The 19,410-nt window shown below is 34.3% G+C and overlaps 1 protein-coding gene across 3 annotated transcripts; it reads left to right on the top strand.

Annotated features, from left to right (window-relative positions):
• Positions 1 to 1,121: 1,121 nt before the first annotated feature.
• Positions 1,122 to 13,567, top strand: LOC107867809 (plasma membrane ATPase 1). Of its 3 annotated transcripts, none has more exons than XM_016714242.2 (22): positions 1,122 to 1,357; positions 2,333 to 2,418; positions 2,906 to 3,025; positions 3,116 to 3,214; positions 3,923 to 4,060; positions 4,139 to 4,273; positions 6,244 to 6,423; positions 6,898 to 7,104; positions 7,202 to 7,321; positions 7,407 to 7,526; positions 7,652 to 7,774; positions 7,853 to 7,957; positions 8,061 to 8,205; positions 9,329 to 9,493; positions 9,688 to 9,926; positions 10,253 to 10,285; positions 10,422 to 10,503; positions 10,615 to 10,775; positions 11,718 to 11,906; positions 11,989 to 12,171; positions 12,501 to 12,676; positions 13,163 to 13,567. In XM_016714242.2, the coding sequence occupies exons 2-22, from the start codon at positions 2,365 to 2,367 to the stop codon at positions 13,257 to 13,259; spliced, it is 2,871 nt and encodes a 956-aa protein (XP_016569728.1). In that variant the 5' UTR covers positions 1,122 to 1,357; positions 2,333 to 2,364; the 3' UTR covers positions 13,260 to 13,567. The 3 variants fall into 3 exon arrangements, with proteins under 3 accessions (XP_016569728.1, XP_016569729.1, XP_047267845.1); XM_016714243.2 differs by having other exon boundaries at positions 1,134 to 1,357; positions 2,336 to 2,418; XM_047411889.1 differs by lacking the exons at positions 1,122 to 1,357; positions 2,333 to 2,418; positions 2,906 to 3,025; ... (2 more) ...; positions 4,139 to 4,273; positions 6,244 to 6,423 and adding an exon at positions 6,798 to 6,823.
• Positions 13,568 to 19,410: the final 5,843 nt, after the last annotated feature.

The raw sequence follows: 19,410 nt of genomic DNA, 5'->3' as shown, positions 1-19,410 counted from the left end.
TCCTCAGGTATAATGAAAAAGAAAGAGTACTTTTAAAATAAGAGGGGAAGAGTGAATCAAAAGATAAAAAAATTAAAATTAGTTGAATATAATCTGAAACAAGACAGTGATATTTATATAAATGTAAATCGTTTTATTAAGAGTAAAATGATATGTTTAAAGTTAAATTATTGTTAAATATTAAGAAAAATATTATCATTTTTTATTGATCAAATAAAAAGTGTAGCACGTAAATTAAAATTATGGGATCATAGGCTAAGTTAGATATTGTGATTAAAATTGTCATGTCTCAATTTAAAGATGATGACCATGAGTTAAGTTTGCGATATTCTATATTAAAATTTCACAAGTAGTATCTTAAATGTACATACCAATATCAATAAGTTAAGTTGATACCATAAATATCAAAGCAGTTAAAAAATAATTAAAATGTTTAAAAAATAAATCATCAATCAAGTTAAACTATACGACACAAGTTGGAAATAAAATTTAAAGATAAAAAATCTAGAGTTATTTCATTATTAAAGTTCAAAATTTTATGGCAAAAACAAAAGAAATAGGTACTCAGTGATTAATTAGTAAAAAATCACATCATGAGTAATTGATAATGTAAAAATAAAAACTAAGAAATTAATGCAATTCATTATTCTCATTTTGGGAACTAAAATTAAGATGACAATTAAAAATTTAGTAAAGTAATAGGAATTAATGTACTCAATTAGCGTATTATAATATGATATAATTTATATCTTTTAAATGTTACTCCCTCCATTTCATAATAAATGAATTATTGAACAGATTAAGAAAAAAGCATTAAAGACATAAATTTAACATAACCTTCCATTTTTATCCCAAAAAAGAAAAAATCGACCTTATAATACCATTTCAAAGTTAATTGGTTGTCAAATCATAAAGGTAAATTTGAAAAAAAATTCAGTGATTCACTTATTTTGAAACACCAATAAATACTCCAACAATTCACTTATTCTGAAACGAAGGGAGTATCTATTAATACTAGTTGAATGTAAATCAAGTTAATACTTGGCATAATACATCATCCAGAAAAAAGAGAGGAGGAACGTCAATATATATGTTGCAAATTCAAGTACGAAAACCCCCCATCAACGTCCAGAAGTGCAGAGGGAACATTGTCCCAATAAATAAAGGAAACAGTGTATAGCTGCCAAGTGCAACATCTTTATTTACTTACCACAACACAATTCTTCCACTTTGATCAAATCTCAGAGACTATACAAATACTATATATAAGCTGTAAAGTTAGTTCCAAAAGTTGAACCCTCATCTTTAGACTTTTCTTCTTCTCATATTCACTAAATTTCTCTTCACTACTTTCTAGGTGAGTCTTGATTGATGGATCCTTTTATTTAGTTCTGCTAAAATATTTATGATCAATGTGTTGTTTTGCACGTTTTTTGCTGCATATTATGCTGCTTCCATTTTTTTGGTTGTGTATATGCTTTTTCTTTTGTTTTTCATCCGTGTTCGATGTCCGCGCCCTAACTAATCCAGATCACGCATGGTTCTCTGTTCGGATCCATGCTAATCTTATGTAGTAACATTTAAATTTTATTGGTTGTCCTAATGATTTAGAAATTGACTTAGTACTGCATAGAAATTGATATAGCATTCATGCGGAAGCAACTAATAATTCCAAACAATGAAGGTCATAAATCATATGATAAAAACTACTATAAAAATATATAAAAACTATAGAGAATAATTTTCTCTAAACAAAATTCCTTAACAACTATATTTTGAATGTTCTTATGCTTTTATATGAGAAGAAGGATGTTAAATATATAAACGTCCAAACTTTTCCTCCAAGAGAGGAATAATCGATATAAAAGAGAATTATAATTTTCTTTTAGGAAAAAAACTAATTATGAAAATACTATAAAAGAAAAGTAAAACAAACATCTGGTTTAAAAAATTAGGGGTTGCTTGGTACATAATTAAACTATGTCAGGATTATAGTCTTTAAATTATAATTCCTAAATTAATTTATACTGGTGGTATAAAGTAGCTTCATATTGGATGAGATAGCATGGATATCTCGAGACTAAGTATATTAGATTTCTATTATATTTAATTAATATTATTAATTAATTTTGAAATAAATTTATATCATCAACAAAATATTATATAAATTTACTAGTATTAAACTTGATCAGGATATTGCTCCTTATCCCGCGTACCAAAGGAAGGTTTCTGTTTCCTGCTCCCCTTTAGGACTCTCTGCAGAGCTTTGTTTGATATGTACTCACTTTTCATAATTATATGTTTGTGATGACTCTTGTTTACTGTGTGATAGAAGAGAAGAGGTAAACTAGAAAAGGGGTAACAATGACAGATAGAGATAAAGTTCTGGAGGCTCTCAAAAAGGAGGCTGTTGATTTGGTAACTCCTCACACTCTTTACTTCATTATACTTCTTTGTGTTGCTTTCACTCTTAATTGAAGTTAACTCTGGGACCTAAGGTTTCAACTTTTGAGTCTCGAGAGTGGATAATTTCTTTGTAAGGAGGCGCAGATTCAGAAAGCCTAAAGAACAGAAAAAGAAAAAGTTATCATGAGGATGAAGGCATACTCTCTGTTTTTTTGTTGATTTGTTTACATTGATTGTCAATTTACTGTAACAGCTTCATGTCATATAAAATTCAAAAAAAGATTATGCAAAATTGACTTACTGAGTACAATAGAGCGGAGCGGATATAAGTGATCTGATCGTACTAGATTGGGATTTGAATTATTATTACAGAGTATTATTATTTATTTGGTTTCTGAGTTCTGATTATCATGACTTTGGTACCCTTTTTAAAATATTAGTTGATGAGGTGTATAGTTTTTTTTATTAGGAATTTATATTATTGTTTGTGTGTGAACAGGAAAACATACCACTGGAGGAGGTTTTCCAGAATCTAAGGTGTAACAGAGAGGGGCTTACTTCCCAAGATGCTCAGAGGAGACTAGAAATTTTTGGTTATAATAAGCTTGAGGAGAAGCATGTATACATACATATTTCTCTCTGTTTTTGGTATTTACTTAAAAATTATAAAGTATGTATGCATTTTGTGACTGAATTTTTGAAAATGCAGGAAAGTAAATTCCTCAAGTTTCTAGGATTTATGTGGAATCCACTTTCATGGGTCATGGAGGCTGCAGCAATTATGGCCATTTGTCTTGCCAATGGAGGAGTGAGCCCTTTTCTTTCTGCTTTTTCCCTTCCTAGAATTCTCTTTATATAATATGTTCGTGTATCACCCATTCACCTGTCATATTTTTCATGCAAGTTTAAAGTAATTACTCTTTTCAAATTTTGAGCTCAAATTTTATTGAAATTATTTATAATGTAACTACAGGTAAATTTTAAAAAACTTTAAAATCAGTAACCTCAAAAATCGTAACCAGTAACATACAGTAACAGCCTAACATTTCGATAAAACTGCACATTTTATTTTTAAATGGGCTGGTTTTTAATTTTTGCCTTTAGCAATCAAGCTTATGACTCTTTAGACATAGCCGGGCATAACTTGTGAAAACTTAGATACAAAAATATAAATTTATGGCATTTGTTATAAGTGGTATAAATTAAAGAACAGCACAAAATAGAGATAAAAGTGCAAAAGAGCCTTGTATTTCTTAATCTTATACAACAATCTGTATTAAAGAGTATTTATATAATTAAATCATTCATAAATTTTTTATAGATAAATTTTAAGAAGCATTATTTTTTTTTCTAAGTGTGTTTTCTGTTAATTGGCGGAGAGGTAACTAGATTTTTTTTCCATTGGTGGAAAGGTACTTGATAATAATGTTTCCCATCCTTTCATGTATGTTTTCCACCCATTTCCCTCACTGGCAAATAATTTTTTGGGTGATATTATTTTCTTTTGTGGGAGCAGGGGAAACCACCTGATTGGCAAGATTTTGTCGGGATTATTTCCCTTCTTTTGATTAATTCAACGATAAGCTTCATAGAGGAAAATAATGCTGGTAATGCTGCTGCTGCTCTCATGGCCCGTCTTGCTCCCAAAGCAAAGGTAATCAAAACAGGAACTTCCACACCCGAAATCATACATATAAATTTGTATGATACATCTGTTGTAAAATGTTGGTAGGTTCTTCGAGATGGAAAATGGGTTGAGGAAGATGCTGCTGTTCTTGTTCCAGGTGACATAATCAGCATAAAACTTGGGGATATAGTCCCAGCTGACGCACGTCTCCTTGATGGTGATCCATTGAAAATAGACCAGGTAAATATTTATTACCAGTATTCCATCCATCCTGTTATTCATTTCACATTTATGTCACAGTACTACAACAAGGACATACACAATCTAATCCTACCAAAGTAATTCACTTGGGGTCGTTTGGTAGAGTGTATTGAAATGTTAATGCATGCATTAGTTTAATGTGTATTAGTAGTATCTTGTTTGGTATATTTTTATATCCTATGTATAACTAATACAAGCATTAGTTATATACTTTATTGTGTATTGAGATGTGTATTACTAATACTTCAAAATCCATAACATTAGTAATGCAATGGATCTAATGCATGCATTAACAAGCTTAAAGAGCCTATTACCCTCAAAAAATTTTCTGCATTCTTTCCAACATATATATTGAGGGTATTATGTTAAAAAAAAAAAAAAAAAATTTTAAAAAATTATGTAGTTCATGTTTTTTTAATACATCGAATCAAACATTGCATAACAAAAATACAAGCATAACTAAAGCAAACATAACTAATGCAAGCATTACTAATACAAGCATTACTAATATACCATATTTTGCATTATTCTTATACGGGCAAAGGTACTAATATACCCTCGAACTTTGATAAATGATACAAATATACCCCGTCATACTTTGGATACAAATATACTCTTACCGTTAATGAAAAGGTATAAATATACCCTTATCACTAACGGCGGGACACGTGTCACGATTGTGTTCCTCCATTAGTGATAAGAGTATCTTTGTACCATTTTTCAAAGTTCGAGGGTATATTTGTACCTTTTTTATTTTTATAATTTACGTTCCCCGTTCCGTATTAATTGATCATTTTATTAAAAATAATTATTTTATATTAATTGTCTATTATACTAAATCAAAAAAGCATTGATTAAATTTAAATTATATTATCCTTGTAGTTAATTCATTCTGAAAGTCTTCACATTTGTTTATAAAGTTTTCAAGAAATTTTTAAGCGGGAAAGGTCACGAAAGAAGGCAACTCTCCGTCAGCAAGCCTGCTACTCCTGCCTGCTTCATCAGCTACTTGATCCATTATTTTACTATATTATCTCTAATTAATTATTATAAGTCATTTATGTATTAAAAAATAATAATATTTAATTAAAAATAAACTATATATATATATATATATATATATATATATATATATATATAATTTTACAAAGATTAATTAATTTGATAAATTAATAAAAGTAATAACTAACTATTCTTTGATGACAATATTTTCACTTCAAACATGAGTCTGTTTTTATAAAATGGGACGAATAGAGTACTCTTGTAAGGACATGCAAAAAATAAACATGATAAATAAATGGATCGAATTGAGTAATAATTATTTTTAATAAAATGATCAATTAATATGGAACGGAGAAAGTAAATTATAAAACTGAAAAAGGAACAAATATACCCTCGAACTTTGATAAATGGTACAAATATACCCTTATCACTAATGGAGGAATACGATCGTGACACCGCCGTTAGTGATAAGGATATATTTGTACCTTTTCATTAACGATAAGGATATATTTGTACTCAAAGTATGACGGAGGATATATTTGTACCATTTATCAAAATTTGAAGGTATATTTGTACTTTTTTCTTCTTATACACTCTATCATACGACCCTTAATGTCTATGTCACAATAAATTCACTTAAAAGTTTACTCAAGCTGCCAGTGAAGTCCTACACTATATTTGGTCGCATGAAAGTAATTAGCTATACCCATCATAACGGAGAAGTGACTAAACTTTACCCACACAATGACAAAATGTACATCAAGTGATTTTACTGTGACAAGAGAGTAGCTTTATAACCGCATTGTTATAGTCGGTAAAGTTGTGTGATAGAAAATAGTTTTGTGACTCCACTGTTATAGTGTTTTAAATTTAGTGATTACACGTGAAATGAACCCTTCTTCCTAGGTTTAACTTCTTGTATATTCCTTTTCTTTTTGGTCCTGCAGTCTGCTCTAACAGGGGAGTCTCTTCCAGTGACAAAGGGCCCTGGAGATGAAGTTTTTTCAGGATCTACATGCAAACAGGGTGAGATTGAAGCAGTGGTCATTGCCACGGGTGTGCATACATTCTTTGGAAAGGCTGCCCACCTTGTGGACTCCACAATTCAAGTGGGACATTTTCAAAAGGTATGGACTATGGTCTAAAAGCCAGTAAATTTGGGGGTAATATTTGGTCCAAAATGAATAAAAGATTATTTGTAGTTGAGTTGAAGTTGTGTTTAGACATGAATTTTGCTTGGAAAAAAATGAAGATGCATGTATGGGTAGAAACCATTATTTCATGTGAAATATTCTGCAACTCACTTTTCAGTATTTCAAATATTGAATTTCAGTATGTGCAAATACTGAAATTTTAATGGATTATTAATTTCCTTCTGTTGCAAGATTAGGCAATACGCATTGTTGTTTCTTTATAGGCTGGTTTTGCACTCCCTACCTGATGGGACATGAGTTGCTCACTTTATGCTAATCTCATTGCATTTCCTTTTGCCCAAGTAATGACTTTCATATTTCCAACTTCCATGAGGTAACCTCTCTATTTAACAAGTATTTCTTCCTCCTTTTGTTGGTTAATGAAATTTGCCTCTTTACATTGTTTAGGTCTTGACTGCAATAGGGAACTTCTGTATTTGTTCCATTGCCTTGGGGATGATTGTCGAAATCATTGTCATGTACCCCATTCAACAGCGGGACTACCGTCCAGGGATTGACAACTTGCTTGTTCTTCTGATCGGGGGCATTCCAATTGCAATGCCAACAGTCCTATCTGTAACGATGGCAATTGGCTCTCACCGTTTATCTCAGCAGGTTGGTTGTCTAAGCTGTCCGTTCAATGCCGAGATTGTGTTATTTTGAGTGGTTTGGTATAGATGTGGCATTTTCATTTTCCATGTCAATGCTGCAGGGTGCCATCACAAAAAGGATGACTGCTATTGAGGAAATGGCAGGCATGGACGTGCTGTGCAGTGATAAAACTGGAACCTTAACATTGAACAAATTAACTGTCGATAAAAATCTGATTGAGGTTGATAGCTTTCCTCTCCCTCAGTATCATTTTACTATAATGTATACCTCTGATGTCTCAATGAAGCATCTATTTAAAACTGTAGGTCTTTGCAAAAGGAGTAGATGTTGATTCCGTGGTTCTAATGGCTGCTAGAGCTTCACGGGTGGAAAACCAAGATGCTATTGATGCTGCCATTGTGGGGATGTTGGCTGATCCTAAAGAGGTAATCAGCTGACAGCTGCTTTGCTAATACCCACAACTTATAAATTTGTGTAACCATTTCTCGGTAGTAGCATTCTTACATATTTTACCTCTGTCCTTCTACTCTATAATTTGCATCCTTAAAAGGCTAGAGCTGGAATTCAAGAGGTTCATTTCCTTCCATTCAATCCAACTGATAAGCGCACAGCTCTAACATATCTCGACAGTGAAGGCAAAATGCATCGAGTCAGTAAAGGTGCCCCGGAACAGGTAAAGGGTTAAGTGTTAACTACGCCTGATTTTATATCTTGATAGTTTTCACTACTAATTCTCTTTCGTGGTTGCTAGATTTTGAACCTTGCGCACAATAAATCTGAGATACAGCACAAGGTTCATGCTGTCATCGATAAATTTGCTGAGCGAGGATTACGTTCTCTTGCAGTAGCTTATCAGGTAGTGTGTATTCGTATCTATCTCTCAGTTAGACAGTCCACACCGTCTTGCATTCATTGTTTCTGAGTTGCCGTTCTGAACTGGATGCCCATAACGTTTTCAGGAAGTCCCTGAAGGAAGAAAGCAGTCTCCTGGAAGTCCATGGCAATTTATTGGTCTCATGCCTCTTTTTGATCCACCAAGGCATGATAGTGCAGAGACAATAAGACGGGCCTTAAATCTTGGTGTGAATGTGAAAATGATCACTGGTGTGTATATCTGTGTAATATTTTTTATCTGTTTCTCTAGTTAGTTGAACAATATTCACATGAATTTAGTACACTGATAACTAACATTGGATATTTTGAAGTACAAAGCAATTAAATTATCAATAAGAAAGACAGCAACCCCGTAAATTTATTCTTCAGGTTCATCCTTGCCCACTGTTTTTTTTAGCCTGTCATTTAGCTTCTTTGGACATCATCCGCCTTTCAAGGCTCAAACTTGTCACTATGTACAAGAGCAAAGCACATCCACCCAGGTCGTGTGTGTGGGATCCAACGATCCGTACTGGATATGGTCAAAAGAAGATAGGGTGAAATCATAATTTCGGCATATAACCTTTTTTATCGTTAATAGACATTTTTTTAAAAAAATGAGCAACCAAAAGGTGGTTTAAAGATACTTACAGTTCAACATCACTGTTGAATGTGCAATGAGCACAAGAAGTCTATCATGACCTCTATATCATTTGCAATAGCCATTATCTTGATAATAATTACAAATTGAACTTGCTCTCAAAAATTTGTGCATTCCTTTCCTTTCAAATAGTCCACCATAATTTAGGAATATTTTTGTTATAGCCAAATCACCCCACCCTTATCCATATCTGGATCCATAACCCTGAATCTTAAAATTTAGATCATGAGGCTTCCGACCTCTCTACATCCGAACCCGTATCGGACACCATCCTAGCAACTTAAGGAGGGTCTGCAGCGACAATGTTCTCATCTGAACATTGAGAATATAGATTTCTTTTCCTTTGTCTGAGCTGTTGGAATCTTTTGCGACATTAAGTTGGCGCTTGACCATGAAACCAAAAACTTTTGGAGTTAGAGTTGAGTTAAAGTTGGAGTTGTGTTTGGTCATACCTTTTTTGAAAGACTTTTTTAGACTTTTGGAAAGACAGTGAAACAATGAGATGGAAAAAAGTGAAAACAAGTTGAGCGCTGTTTTCATTTTCCAAATACAACTTCATGCTCTATTTGGGATAAAGTGAAACAATTTTCTGGAAAAAAGTGAATATTTCTTATGGCCGAGTGGGGCCTAAGTAAGCGAAATGGGATAAAATTTTCAATGTCTAATATCCTTAAGTAACCCTCTCCACATCAGGTGATCAACTAGCAATTGGAAAGGAGACAGGACGCCGTTTGGGAATGGGAAACAATATGTATCCTGCTGCGTCTTTACTGGGTCAGGACAAGGATGAGTCCATTGTAGCTATGCCTGTTGATGATCTGATCGAAAAAGCAGATGGTTTTGCTGGTGTTTTTCCTGGTATGATTTTATTCTCTAGAGAAATTGATAATTACCATTCTTCTTCCTCTTTCTTCAGTAGATACATATTTTATTAGGTCTTACTTAGGAAGTAATTTTGATGCTGATGAAGGCAATATTTAGGCTAGCCGGCATCCTTCTTTCAATCAATTTTAGTTTTCTTCTTCTTGATCCATAAAGTAATTGGCGCGCAGAGCACAAATATGAAATTGTGAAACGTTTACAAGATAGAAAGCATATATGTGGCATGACTGGCGATGGCGTGAATGATGCACCTGCTTTAAAAAGAGCTGATATTGGAATAGCCGTTGCAGATGCAACAGATGCTGCCCGCAGTGCTTCTGATATAGTCCTCACAGAACCTGGCCTGAGTGTCATTATTAGTGCTGTACTAACTAGTCGTGCAATCTTTCAGAGAATGAAAAACTACACGGTAAGCTTAAGTCTGCCAACCACTATAAATGGATTAAAAACTACTAGAATTTATGAGAGATCAGGTCTATTTTAGCGTTTACATTTCCTTAATGATCCATATCTTTTAGCTACACATCTCTGTTATCTTTATAAACTGTGTACCACATTGTTCGAGTTTGGTCCTTGCATTCAGCTATGCCCAGTAAGGAGGACATGAAACAGCAACCAGTATCACCACTATGGACTATGGCCTCTGCCTGTTTTTGACCAACTCATTTCTTTATGTGATGTTTAACAGTTTAAGCTACCTATCAGTTTAGACTAATGCATTCAAATTTTGTGCAGATTTATGCAGTCTCCATTACTATCCGTATAGTGGTAAGCATTTGTTTCGTGTTGGTGCTCTTTCTATTAGCTTAAACTTTGTTCATGCAGCTGAATGTTTAAGCATATTTCTGACAAGATTTGGAACCATTTTGTCCGCTTTATGTGCTTCCAATTTTGATTTTGGCAGCTTGGCTTTATGTTACTTGCTCTGATTTGGAAGTTTGATTTCCCACCTTTCATGGTCTTAATTATTGCAATCCTTAATGATGGTACGCTTTCTTGTTTTTATCAAAAAAAAAAGAAGCTTCTTTCCTCTTCTGTTATTTAACCAGATTTATTGCAGTACTGCGTTCTCATATATGCATGATATGGCATGCCAGGCACCATAATGACAATATCGAAGGACAGGGTAAAACCTTCTCCTTTGCCTGACAGCTGGAAACTTTCAGAAATTTTTGCAACTGGAATTGTTCTTGGTGGTTATCTAGCAATGATGACAGTCATTTTCTTTTGGGCTGCATATGAAACAGACTACTTTCCGGTAAGAAAAGTTACTCTATTACGAGACTTCAAGTAAAGTTCCTTGTTTTCCTACTTGACCAAATTGGCATGATTGTTTTTTACTTTCATCCATTTTCTTGGAGGTTATCTGCATCCATTTTATTGAGAACCCGGGTTGTCTCCATGTCCCATTTACTTTTGCGTTTAGAGCTAGAAAACTATGCTTTGCAATTTGCATTGTTCGACTCTATGCTTTTCCAGGATTTTCTTTTTTGTTTGATATTCTTTCTGATGACTGTAACTGGAATTATGCTTTGTTCTACAATTTGCATCTTATGCCTCTAGCACATTTATCAGTGTCTCGCATGGAAGCAATCATTTCTTTCATACTGGGTTTTTCGTAGTTTGGTACTTGGATAATATTAGCATCCAGTAGGCCAGTGTAAGGACAACTTTAAGACTAATGGCTTTATCTCTATCATTTCTGTGTGGTATTGTTAGAGTGGGTAAAAAGTCCCACATTGGTTGGGGAATGGATGGGTGGTTTGCTTATATGAACTTGGACAATCCTTACCTCTTGAGCTAGTTTTTGAGGTTGAGTTAGGCCCAAGGTCCATTCTTGACATGGTATCAGAGTCAGGTCCATCCCCGTTTTGGGCTCTCGATCCACGCGCCAGTGCCAGTTGGGCCTGGGCGTGGGGGGGGGGGGGGGGGAGGGGTTTAGAGTGGGTAAAAAGTCCCACATTGGTTGGAGAATGGACTGGTGGTTTTCTTATATAGACTTGGGCAATCCTCACCTATTGAGCTAGCTTTTGAGGTTGAGTTAAGTCCCACATTGGTTGGGGAATGGACTGGTGGTTTGCTTATATGGACTTGGGCAATCCTCACCTCTTGAGCTAGCTTTTGAGGTTGAGTTAAGTCCAAGGTCCATTCTTGACAGGTATGACAAACACTGAAATGGCTCTCTTCCATTACTTCCTAGCGTGTTTTTGGAGTTTCAACACTGGAGAAAGGATTTGCTCAGGACAACTTCAGAAAGCTCGCCTCAGCAGTATATCTACAAGTGAGTACCATCAGTCAGGCTCTAATCTTTGTAACGCGAGCTAGAAGTTGGTCATTTATTGAGCGTCCAGGATTTTTGCTCGTGGTGGCATTTCTTCTCGCCCAACTGGTTAGTGAGTTGTTGCTCTTTCCTTCAACCTTTTATATATCAGTAAGTTGGAATTCAAATCAAGTACATTTATTGCAAGCAGGTCGCTACTCTTATCGCTGTGTATGCAAATTGGAGTTTTGCAGCAATTAAAGGGATTGGATGGGGATGGGCAGGAGTTATTTGGCTGTATAACCTTGTGTTTTACATTCCACTTGATTTTATAAAGTTCTCCATCAGATATGCCTTGAGCGGGAAGGCCTGGGATCTGCTTATCGAGCAAAGGGTATGAAATACACCATCTCATTCTAGTCAGGGGCAGATGTCACTTACATATACTGAATTTCAACCGAGCAATTTTGACACGGACCATAAAATATATACGAGAAAAATAATCTCAATTTGAAAGTGAATAATAAATTCTGAACCCTTTATTTCTGAGAACTTTAAATATTGAAACCATTTATTTTAAATCCATCTCTGATTCTAGTGGCCCTTCCTGGACCCTTGTGCATAGCCCAGCTTTAGTGCACTGAGCTGCCCTTTCTTCGGGTTCTAGTGGCCTATAAAAGAAACTTCTGTTTGTGCTTATCATACCTCTATCCTTCTACTCAGATTGCATTTACAAAGAAAAAGAACTTTGGGAAAGAAGAACGCGAGCTCAAATGGGCACAGGCACAGAGAACCCTTCATGGGCTGCATCCACCTGAGACTCATTATGGGGATCGCAGCAGTCATGCTGATCTCAATCAAATAGCAGATGAGGCAAGACGAAGAGCTGAGATGGCAAGGTAAATCAAACCTACATGCAAACATGTCTTTTGAGAAGTCCAGAAATCATCTATTTTCTCCGTTTCATTTTATATGAATGTTTTTGACTGGACATGTAGTTTGAGAAAGAACAAAAGATTTTTTGCAACTTTTGGTTTTAAACATGGCGCCCTGTGACTGTACAATCATCTCATTAAAGGTAAAATGAGAAGTTCAAAGTTAAATAATTTTTATATATAGAATGATGTCATTCCTTTCTAAAATACTAAAAAGGAACAGATGAAGTATTAATTTCAACCCAATTAAGTACCAATCTGTAAGGATTCATGTGCTTCACTGATATAACTGAAAGTTCCCAATTTACATTTTTGTCCTCAAAGGCGATCATTTAGACAATAAAGTGCATTTTAGGAGACATTAACATGTAATATATAAGGAGACGTAAATTCAACCACATTTAAACCGCTGAACTTGTGTAATTATATCAATTTGCTTTAATTGCGCAGGCTAAGGGAATTGCGCACTCTGAAAGGGCACGTTGAATCAGTTGTGAAAATGAAGAATCTTGACATTGAAACAATACCACAGTCATATACAGTTTGAGCGGGATGATGTTCATCCATATGTTATTATACTTTACTATCTTTTAGGTTCGTTTAAACCTTTTCTTTTCTTGCTGAATTTGAACTTTGTTCGCTTGGTACATTTGTCAACCCCAGACTAAAGCTTAATTAGGTATAGAAGTCTCCAACTTGGAGATAGAGCTTTTGCTTGATGATATGATGTTACTAGTATGAAGGGAATGTGGCTGGTTAGATGAGATTCCATGGTTAGAGCAAAAACAGTGTCACAAGTTCTAAAATGTTCTCTATCCTGGAAGTATATGTGTGATTGTTGCGACTTCAAGACAAGTTACGATTTGCAGTGTCCTGTTATTGTCGCGACTTCAAGACAAGTCACTATTTGCAGTGTCCTGTTGCAGTAAAATATGTGTTGTGCATGCTTGCTTTGTGACTCGAAATTACACACTTGTCAGTTGTCACATTTTTTCAAAAGAAAAGGGTCAAAACTATCTCTGAACTATTCAAAATGGAGCAAAAATATCCTCCGTTCGTTTTTTAGCTCAAAAATACCCCTAAGTTTGATTTTTGGCTCACAAATATACTTCACTTCAACGGAGTGTCACCAAACACACCAGTGAAAAGAAAATCGTCACTTAGCCAGTCCACTCCAGCATCCACTTTGATCGGGCAATTAAGTAAATTCTAAGCCAGCCATCTAGTTCTAATTTTTAACAAAATGATACAATTTGGGAGTTGCAAAATTAACTTCTTTTCGGAATGAAAGAGAAAGTATTCTTTCTTTGCACTCAAGAGTAAGAAGGCTAAAGGGATGGGTTCAGAAAAGACGCTGAAATGGCACATGAAGAATTCTGAAATCTTTTGCCAGCACAGAGAAATTGTAGAGTAGGAACCATCCTAAAAAGACACCAGATGAATATGGGTTCAACCGATAGATGAACTTCACAATTATCTAGCACCGGAAAAGGAGGAACCTGTTAACTTATTCCAAATCTATAGAGCATTTACCTTTTGACTTTCAGAGGAGGGAGGAGGGATCTGCTTTTCAGAAAACAAGAGGAAAGGTCCATTTGATTTTGCCAAATTTATGGGGATGTAGTTTATCTAAACTTCAATATAGAAACCTAAAATCATCATCCATTCCGTTAGGCATCAAGCAGCTGATAAGAGAACTATAAAAGAACTACTTTTCACACGTGGACTGGTCATGTGGCGATCTTTTTTTCACGTGGTACGTTTGTTGACACTTCGTTTAAGTGAGAGGTATTTTTAAGCCAAAAATAAATGAGGTATTTTTGCTCCACTTTAAATAATTTAGGGATAGTTTTGACCCTTTTTCTTTCTTTTAATACCATTGGTATTGGGATCAAATCGACTAATTTATTGACAAAGCGCACAAACCAATTTTGGTGCCACCATTTAACTGAGAGTCATTCGCACAAGTGCCTCTATTTTGGAGTAATATTTAATTTTTATGTCCCTCAAATATATGGTTTCTCTTTTACTAGTATTAGTACTTTTTACGTGATGCGGGGACAATATTTAAGAAAAAGATGATAATAAAAAGATTAAAAACAAAATCAACTTAGGTTTACAAATTTACCAAATGAATAGAAGCATAAAAAAATTATTTTCATCGGCAAACAAATAAATTGACATAAACGTAGAATACATTCTCAACATCTTCTATGACTTATATTTGTTTGAATAATTCATAAAAGTTAGTTCACGATAAACATCTCAAAGTGAAAAGAAATGAGAAATAAAATAAATTTAAATCCGAATATGTTTACCGGTGAATAATTAAAATAAGATTATGAAGAAGGAATGTTACTTTCTTAGTTGCACCATTTGTAACATTCACATGTAAGTTAAAATAAGACCCAAAAGATGTCAAATATAGAAAAGATATCAAAATTATCTTTGAAAATTTTAAAAATTTAAACAAATAAATCACGGATATCTCAAGCAAGATTAATTTTGCACTTTTCACTAATTTGAAAATAATCTCTTTCGTTATCATGTATATACATCGTCATCTAGTAATACTATTTTATCAAAAATATACAATTTAATAACGATCAAATTTATTAATTAACAACTACTTTTATTTAAAGTTTTTATCGTCTTACCCATCAACTAATCTCTATCACTAATAAACTATTTTATATTTGAATAAGAATATTGCGAAACTTATCAAATTTATTTTTCTCAAAACAACTGCTAATAGTTAAATCATTTTTAATAAACGATTTTCTTGTTCCAAACATGTTGTGAATACAATATTTAACCTCCTCATATATTTTTAATAAACATTCATTTTAAATTAGCGATAATATTTCACCAATATTTTGTTTTCTTACTTGAAGAAAACGTGATTGTGAGTATTGAAATTTTATTAAGTTTAAATTCATATATTTATTTGGACTATATTAAATTCAAGAAAATAGTCCAAATAATATGACTAATATAATTGAGTTAATCATCTAATCCCAAATACATGAGGTAAATTTAATATGAGGTGGCAATCCATGTTAAATGAAATGAGCTACTGAAAGCATGGCATATGTCAATATTATGTGGCAATCCAAGTTAAATTAAATGAGCCACTAAAAATATGACATGTGTCAAAATTATGTGGCAATGCAAGTTAAATTAAATGAGCCACTAAAATCATGACACGTGTGTATGTGACGTTCTAGCCAATCAAATTAGAGCTTTTCACCAAAAGAATGTGATTGGTCAATTTCAAACCAACCAATCAAATCACGCAATTGCCTTGCCCCCCAACTATAAATAGTGGTCCTCATAACTCACAAAAGGAGGATTTTTGAAAAATAAAAAGCAAGAAGAGAGCTCGTGAGTCAAAAATCATAATTTCCCTGCAAGTTATAAGTTTCAAATAATCAAGCTCAAGATCAAGAATGACGGAACTCTTGTTCAAGATCAAGTTACTTATTCATCGTTCGTGGCAATCATCCAAGTGTTTGTGACGAACTGATATCCAAATTCAGAGGATTATCTTAGAAATTGTAACACTTATTACATTTGAAATAAAATATTATATTTTGTTGCTTCAATTTTTCTATCTCGATTATTATTTTCTTGACTTAAAAGAATTTATCGTTTACAAATTCTGGCACGCCCAGTGGGACCTTCTCTACTTCTCATCTCTTCGAATTAATGATCATATTTAAGAATACTAAAATGGCATCTAAGAAGTTTTACTCTAAGTTTATTGTTGCTAATGCTACTCACTCCAAGTTTTAGTCGGAGGTAGATAACATATTTGATGCTACCATGGAAAGTGTAGGGCCCATTACTAGGAACAAAGAAAACTTACTAGGACAACAAACACTTGAAGTATCGTCCATATCAGCTCCTGCATTTGATCTGCCGCCTTCAAAGGGGGCAAGATTTCTTCCCAGTGAATTGGAAGAAGGGGAGAATATCGTTGAGACCGTTGAGAAAGCTTTAGCTCGATTGCAATATTGGCATCAAGGCCTCATGTTGCAATATTGATAAAGAAGAAACAATAATGGAGACTCATCATTGCCTTTAATCCTTTCAAATAAAGAACTCGCTGATCTCATTTCTGAAGAAGTGAACACTTGTGATGCGAAGATCACATTTACTGATGATGACCTCTTATTGGGTGAAACATCACACAATCGTCCCTTGTATATGGTTAGCTATGTGCGCAAGCACAAAGTAAAAAGAATTATGATTGATGATGGTTCTGGAGTCAATATTCTCCCAATACACACTGTGAAATAAATTATCTGAATGTTATCGTATCATTCAGGGATTCAATCAAGGAGGGAAAAGAGCCATAGGTCCTATTAACCCAGAAATCAACATGGAAGATATGTGTTCAAGCATATTAATGTATGTGATTAACGCAAAGACCTCATATAACATCTTATTAGGAAGGACATGGATACATGATAACAATGTAATCACGTCCATCTACCATCAATGCTTTAAGTACTTTGAAAATGGAGTACAAAAGAAGGTAGTTGCTGACGATGAGCTTTTTACTGAAGCAGAAGACCATTTTCCAGATACAAAATTTTACTTGAAGAAACATATTCAAAAGGAGGTAAATGTCGATAAAAGTGTTTCCTATAAGGGAGGTTAATACTACAAAGAAGAATGATGAGGTAGCTGGACAGGCAAAGGTGGTAGTTGAAAAGATTCCAATATCTTTTGATGTGAATAAAGTACTTGATAACAATGTGGCATCATCGAGTAAGAGAGGGACGCCAATTATTTGATGTGTCCAAAAGGAAAAGAAAGTTGAAGTCCAATCATCTAGGTTGTGACAAAACATGTTAGGAGGGTTGACTTTTACTATTAAGAAAATTGATATGATCAAGCCACTTTCAAGGTCGGTGGAAGGATTTGTCAAGTCATCTAATCTTGATCCATGTAAAATATTTCCTGAAAAGCTTACGAATGAGGGTTTTGACCCAAACGCCTATAAGTTATTGGCGAAAGCTGATACAATCTTGATGAATCATTTAAGCTAGGGAAGCTCTCATATGAAGCACAAAGAGTTTCAAACCATGGTCTAAATCCTACTCAGAAGATGATGATAGAGAAAGGGTACGTCATCAAACAATTATGTGAAGGCTTGGGTTACAAACAACCATCACCGATTAGTATATCTATAAGTAGGGCGTGTATCAACTACATTACCCCTAAGGATGATTATGTAGCATCTAACAAAAGGGTTTTTGTATTTGATCGGCTCACTGAACTAAGTCCAAGAACTTCGGTGTTTGATAGGTTGGGCCAATAAAGAAAAAATACAAACGCTAAGGAAATGATAGAAGGGTGAAAGACCATGTTTATGATAAAGAACCTAATTTTCACTAAAGTTTGATTCCTTCTAGAATGAGGAGAGAACGAAAGTCTTAGTCTCATGTGGAGATGTCCTCAAAGCAAGAACTCATACTATAGTTCATACTAAGGAGCGTGAAGAAGATATATAAAGTATAGGATCATCATATCATATCACAATGTGCAAAAAGTTACTCTCCCATATGTGAAGATTGAAGATGAGTTCGTTAATATCAACACATGTCATCATATATCTTGTAACGATGGTGATCCTCAAAAAGTTGAAGATTTTAAAGATGCACCATCTGAACTTGAGGAAGGGGTGAAGAATACTATTGATGCATTGAAGAAAGTCAATCTTGGGACTCTTGAAGACTGAAGGCCTACGCATGGCTCCTTACTGGATGTAGATAAAGAAAACAAGTACGTTGAGTTGCTTATATATTACAAAGATGTGTTTACTTGGCGCTACAAATAAATTCTAGGATTAGATCCTAAAATTACAGTTCATCGCCTTGCTGTGAAGAGAGGTGCTCGCCCTATTAAGCAGGCTCAACGTTGCTTTAGACCTGAATTAGTCCCTTTGATTGAAACTGAAGTTAACAAGCTCATCGAAGCAGGCTTCGTCCGTGAAGTCAAGTATCCCATGTGGATTTTAAGCATACCTGTAAGAAAAAAGAATGGTGAAATCCTAGTTTGCGTTGACTTTAGGGATCTTAATAATGCATGTCCTAAAGATGAATTTTCTCTTCCAATACCCGAGCTTATGATTGATGCCGTAACTGGATATAAGGTAATGTTTTTCATGGATGTATCATCTGGTTATAATAAGACTCGTATGGCACCAAGAGATGAAGAACTCACGACCTTTCGCACTCTTAAAGAAACATATTGCTGCAAGGTGGTGCCTTTTGGTTTAAAGAATACTGGTGCTACTTACCAACGAGCTATGCAGAATATTTTTGATGATATGCTTCATAAGAATGTTGAGTGCTATATTGATGACTTAGTAGTAAAATCAAGAAAGAGAGACGACCACCTACATGATCTGAGAATGGTATTCAAACGACTTTGAAGATACCAACTAAAAATGAACCCTTTAAAGTGTGCTTTTGGAGTTGCTTTTGGAAAGTTTCTTGGCTTTATTGTTTAATACCGTAAGATTAAAATTGACCAAGATAAGGTAGATGCTATTTTGAAGATGCCTGAGCCTAAAGATATTCACGAGCTGAAAAGTTTGTAAGGAAAGTTAGCGTACCTTTGGAGGTTCATTTCAAACCTAGCTGGGAGGTGTCAACCATTTAGCCATTTTATAAAGAAATATGTCC

The sequence above is a fragment of the Capsicum annuum genome, chromosome 4, assembly GCF_002878395.1.
Source record: "Capsicum annuum cultivar UCD-10X-F1 chromosome 4, UCD10Xv1.1, whole genome shotgun sequence".
Classification (NCBI taxonomy): Eukaryota; Viridiplantae; Streptophyta; class Magnoliopsida; order Solanales; family Solanaceae; genus Capsicum; species Capsicum annuum.
Note: the sequence above shows the minus strand (reverse complement) of the source record. Positions and strands in the feature narration are given on the sequence as shown.